Source organism: Eimeria tenella, genomic scaffold (assembly GCF_000499545.2).
Source record: "Eimeria tenella Houghton genomic scaffold, Eth_scaff84, whole genome shotgun sequence".
In the NCBI taxonomy this organism is placed as follows: Eukaryota; Apicomplexa; class Conoidasida; order Eucoccidiorida; family Eimeriidae; genus Eimeria; species Eimeria tenella.
The window spans coordinates 154,755-160,860 of NW_013543460.1; the positions used below are offsets into that span (position 1 = coordinate 154,755).

At 37.1% G+C, this 6,106-nt stretch overlaps 1 protein-coding gene across 1 annotated transcript; it reads right to left on the reverse strand.

The window, feature by feature from the left end:
• Window positions 1-4,634: 4,634 nt before the first annotated feature.
• Window positions 4,635-4,976, reverse strand: ETH_00031195 (uncharacterized protein; the record flags this gene model as incomplete). Its single annotated transcript, XM_013378434.1, has 2 exons — window positions 4,635-4,645; window positions 4,856-4,976. Coding segments are annotated over 2 exons (132 nt in total), but the record flags the coding sequence as incomplete, so codon positions are not given.
• Window positions 4,977-6,106: the final 1,130 nt, after the last annotated feature.

A 6,106-nucleotide genomic window follows, 5' to 3' on the forward strand; every position in this document is an offset into this window, starting at 1 on the left:
AGCTAGCTAGCTAGCTAGCTAGCCAGCTAGGGATCCATAAGTCTGGCTAGCTGGCTCGCTAGGTCGTCAAAAAGCGCTCGTCTGAATCTGTGCATCTGCAGCTAGCTAGCTAGCTAGCTAGCTAGCTGGCTAGCTAGCTGACGGGATCGCATTCTCCAGATCCGTCCTCAGAACTGGTCCCTTCCAAAGCGTAAGTGCCGGCCCTCGAAGGGAGACAGTCGGAGACAGCAGAGCGGCGGGGGAGGGGATTGAAAGTGCCTGCGGGACAGGGGACAGCTTCGGAGACTCCGGAGGGACAGTAGTGGCCCGCGGGGCAGTCTTTGCTGCCGGAGAGGTCGCCTGGAGGCGCAAAAGGAGACCAAAAAAAGCCCGGAGGAGACACTTGGAGACGCAGAAGGGGGCGGGGGAGGGCGGGGCGGAGGGCCGCGAAAAAAGGAGACAGTTTGGAGACAAATTGGGGGAAAAACGCGAAAAAACGGCACTTTCGCGGAAAACGGGGAAACAGGGAAAAAGAGGGCAAACAGGGATTTGAAGGGGGAAAGGAGACAAATAAAGAGACAAGTGAGGAGACAAATGAGGAGACAGGTTCGGGGAGAGCTGGGGGCGAAAAAAGGGACAAAAAAGGAGAAAAAAGGAGAAAAAAGAGACAAAAAGGAGACAAAAAGGAGACACTTTTTACTCCAGCCCTCGCCGTCGCAGAGAGTCCCCGGGGCGCATTTGTAGCTGGAAAGCATTTCTGTGGTGGTGACTTCGAGGGGACAGTAGTGGCCCTGAAAAGGAGAAAAACGGGCCAAAAAGGGACAAAAAAGAGACAAAAAAGAGACAAAAAGGAGACAAAAAAGACCCTTTTAAAACCCTTTTAAGGTCCCCTTTTGCTCCCTTTTGTCCCCTTTGCTTTCGCCAATTTAAAGAACACAAAAAGCTTTCTTTTGCTGCGTGCAGTTCTTTCTTATTTGATATATATATATATCCATATATATATATATATACATACACACATATATATATACATATATGTGTATATATATATATATACATATATGTGTATTTTTATATATTTATGCATATTTATTATTTATAGAGATATATTTATATATATATATATATCAATGTGTATTAGATATTTATATATAAATATATATGTATGTATACACATGTATGTATTTATATGTACATATATATATCTATATATCTAGATGTATATATAAGTATATATATAATTAAAAGTATTTATTTTGAATAAAAAATGTGTCTTTTCAACTAAAAAGTATTTATTTTTGAATAAAAAGTGTCTCTTTTCAAAAAAAGTGTCTCCGTGAGTGCAAAAGAGTCTCTTTCGGCGAGTTTGGGGCCGTTTTTTCTGCTTTTTGGCCCATCTGAAGCTGCAGCTGCGGACCTTGGGACAGGGGCTGCATGCGCCGTCTCCTTCTTGCGAAGTTTTGCCTTTTCCGCACTTTTCTTTTTTTCCCGAAGAGCAGCTGTAGCCCGAGGGGCACTTTCTGCACATGGAGGGGTGGCTGCCGGGCCCGGGGGCCTGCGTCCCGTAGCCCTCGCTGTACGACCCTGCGCCAGCCATTTCGCAGTTTTTTATTCTTTTTTTATTCTTTTTTTCCCTTTTTCGAATTTTAAACCCTTTTAAACCCCTCCTTTCGATTCCCTGACCCTTTTTCTGAAATCCCCGCTTTCTCCTGATCATTTTGTGAGTTTTTTCGAGATTTTTTAACTTTTTTTCAAACTTTTGCGACCTTAGACTAGTTTGCTAGTTTGCATGTGGGGCTTGTTTATTAATTATATGCTAATTTCGATAAATAAATAAATAAATAAATAAATAAATAAATAAATAAGCATATAAATTAATAAATAAATAACTAATTAATAAAAAAAAAATTTAATTAATTCATTAATTCATTAAATACTTGAAATAAATAATTAATACTTCTCTTAAATAAGTAAATTACCAATTAATTATATAGTCGAAAACAGATCAGATGGATTTATGTGTATAATTAGTTAATAGGACTAGTCTGTTTATTAAACAATTAGTTAATTCATCCATTAATTAATTAATTAGTTGATTAATTGTTTGTTTAATTAATTAATTAGCTGATTAATTAATTGACGAATTATTTGTCAATTAGTTACTTTGTCAATTAGTTAATTAAATATTAATTAATTAGTTAATTACTTAATTGATTAGTTAATTGATTAAATATTAATTAACTAATTAGTTAATTAAGTAATTGATTGATTAAATATTAATTATTTAATAGGGTAATTACTTAGGAAATTAAGCAAACATTAATTAATTATTTGACCAATTAATTAATTGGTCAAATAATTGATTAATTAATTCATTAGCTAATTAGATCTTTAATTAAATTATTCAATAACTTGAACAATTAATTAATTTAATAACAACAAACTTTCACTTAGCTCAAATAAGTAGCTGGTAAAATAAATTAATTCGAATAAGCAAATAGTTAATCAACTCATTCAAATAATCAATTGATTGATTGATTAATTAAAATAATTAGTAAATTAATTGCTTTAATTGGTAAGTTTAATTGATTAGTTTAATTAATTGATCAATTAATACAGATAAGTTAAATAAGTTAGGATTTGATTCCTTTAATTAATTAACTAACTAATCAGTTTAAGTAATTAACTCAACCAGTTAATTACTTAATTAGTTCAATTAATTAAATCCATTAATTAATTCAAGTAATTAAATAATTCATTTAATTAATTAATTACTTAATTAATTGGTTTAATTACTTAATCAATTATGTGAATATTGCACTCCTGAATTAATGAGCTAATTAAAACATTAAATCAATAAATTGACTATTTTAATAAATTAAATAAAATTGTTTCGTACCAAAATAAGTTTAGTTAATTAATTTAAAAAATTAATTAATTGATTATTTAAATTATTTACTTTAAATTATTTTGACATTTATTAAATTAAATTCTCCAATTGGTAAGATTAAATTATTTCATTTAATTAAAAATAAAAAAGAAATCAAAAATGATAATTCTTTTGAGATTAAGGAACTAAAGGATTTAATCAAAGAAATAAGAAAATAAACAAACGACAAAATAAGGCTTTTTGAATTTAATTCAAGTTAGTGGATTAATGGATTAATTTTTTCTATAGCCTAAACCCTAAACCCTAAACCCTAAACCCTAAACCCTAAACCCTAAACCCTAAACCCTAAACCCTAAACCCTGAACCCCAAAACCCCGTTGCAAAAGTGCAGAAGCAAAAAAAGAAAAGCCGCCAAACACACCGCCTTCCACGAGACTCCTCCCAAACACTAAACCATAAACCCTAGACCCTAAACCCTAAACCTTAAACGCTAAACCCTAAACCCTAAACCCTAAACCCTAAACCCTAGACCCTAGAGATCTCACCTGGGGGACAGTCTTTTGGCTCAGCGGAACCCTGGGGACAGTACTTCCCCACGGGGCACGGCAAACACTCCACAACGTCCTGCAGCAAGCCCTAAACCCTAAACCCTAAACCCTAAACCCTAAACCTCCCAAACCCTACTCTGCACTCCCAACCCCGCAAGCCCAAACCCCTTCCCCAGCCCCAACCCCAACCCCCGCGCCCCAACGGCAAGCCCTAAACCCCAAACCCCAAACCCCAAACCCTAAACCCCTAAACCCCAAAACCCAAACCCTAAACCCCAAACCCCGAACCCCCACGCCCACCCCCAAACACCCCAAACCCCAAACCCTTCACCCTAAACCCTAAACCCTAAACCCTAAACCCTACAATGGCGTTTTTCTTGGGGTTGTAGGTGCCCCCCGGGCAGGCAAAGTGGAGGTGGCTTTGAGTCCCTTTGGGGCAATAAAAGCCAGAGGGACAATTTAGGGTTTTGGAAGAGCCTTGGGGACAGTAAAAGCCGGGGGGACAAAGGAGACACTCGCTGGAGTCTGCGAGGCCTAGGGTTTCGGAGTAAGTCCCCGCGGGACAGGGGCGCGCGAAACCCTCCGCAGTCCCTGCGCAAACCCTAAACCCTAAACCCTAAACCCTAAACCCTAAACCCGAGGCCCCAACCCTGCCAAGAACCAGCCTCTCACGTGCGCTGGTTCGCGAGCTATCCACAATCCGCTCTTCTCCACCTAAACCCTAAATCCTAAACCCTAAACCCTAAACCCTAAACCCTAGGGGACAGTAAAAGCCGGTGTGAATGATTGAGGATTCATGGTAAATGAGGAACTGTGCCTCCTAAACCCTAAACCCTATACTCTAAATCCCAAACTCTAAACCCTAAACCACAAATACTGAGTGATGAATAAACAACGATGAGTGATAAACACAGGGCAGTAAATCCTAAACCCTAGGCCCTCAACACTGAGCCTTAAACCCTAAACCCTAAGCCCTAAACGCGAAACCCCAAACGGAACATCTCTAAACCCTAAACCCTAAACCCTAAACCCTAAACCCTGGCTCGCAGCCCCTCACGAAGGTAGTGCAGGGGGCTAGACCGAGAGTCTTGAATCCTGTAGATCTTGAATCCTGTAGACCCTAAACCCTAAACCCTAAACCCTAATCCCTAAACCCTAAACCCTCACCGGTGGGACAGTAGTGGCCGACGGGGCACCTCAAAACCACGTTACCTTCGCTACGACACATCTGTAAAAAACGCAAACAACAAACCCTAAACCCTAAACCCTAAACCCTAAACCCTAAACCCTAAATCCTAAATCCTAAGCTTGAAGTCAACGCAACCTCCTCAAACCCGAAACCCCACACCCCAAGCCCCAAACCCCACACCCCAAACCCCAAACCCCACACCCCAAACCCCAAACCCTAAACCCTAAACCCTAAACCCTAAACCCTCACGGCTCGTTTGGGGCAGGGTTCGCAGTGAATGGCGGAAGTGCCCATTTGGTATCTGCTGAAGTATCCTTCGGAACATAAAATTTCTTTTCCATTCCAACTGTGCGGCACTAAAGAACTGTTTCTGAACTCCACAAACAAACACATAGCTAGCTAGCTAGCTGGCTAGCTAGCCAGCTAGCTAGCTGGCTGGCTGGGTGGCTAGCTGGGTGGCTGGCAGAGGGAAGGGGTGGGGCACTTCAGAAAGATAAAACAGACAAAGCAGCTGGCTAGCTAGCTAGCTAGCCAACTAGCTAGCTAGCTAGTCAACCAGCTAGTTGGTCAGCTAGCTAGCTAGCTAGCTAGCTAGCTGGTTGGAGAGCACAGAAGAGTCTCCCGAGTCTGAATAAGTAATATCTCAACCAAAATAAGATTATTAAAAAGAAAATAAAACAATTTTAAATAAAAAGATAATCCTAAATAAACGCGAAAGATTATTTTAAATATCACTTTAAATTGAAATAATATAATTTAAAAAAAAGATATATTTAAATAAAAAGAGAGTCATTTTGGAAGAAACGAAAAGCTCTTCAAGAAGAAACAGAAAACCCTGTTGGCCGTCTTTTGTAGAAGATCATTTAATCCAAAAAAGAATTATTTAAATTCAAAAAAGATCATTTTAGTCAAAAAAGAATTATTTAAATTCAAAAAGGATCATTTTAATCGGAAAAAGAATTATTCAAATTCAAAAAAGATCCTTTTAATCAAAAAAGATCATTTTAAGTAAAAGGAAGCCCATTTATTCCCAAAAAAAGATAATTTATTCCAAAAAAAGATAATTAGGTCCAAAAAAGGCTCTTTAAATTAAAAAAATGAAATTTTCGAAAATACCATTTAAATGAAAAAAAAGTTTTCATTGCAAAGAGGAAACTCTTATAAGCCTCTTTCATAGTAATTGTTCCCCGAAAATTATTTTTAAAAAAAGATCTTTTTCATATCAAAAAAAGATCCTTTTTAAATCAAAAAAAGGTCTTTTCTCGATTTAAAAAAGATAATTACGTTAAAAAAAGATAATTAAATCTCCAAAAGACTATTTTGAATGAAAAGAAAAGAAAAAAGAAAGTTTTATTTACAGGAAATCATTCTGAACCATTTCATGCAAAACGATCATTTTCAATCAAAATAAAGTCATTTTTAATCAAAATAAAGTCATTTTTAATCAAAAAAAAGCTCATTTTAAGTCAAAAAAGATAATTAAATTAGAAAAGATAATTA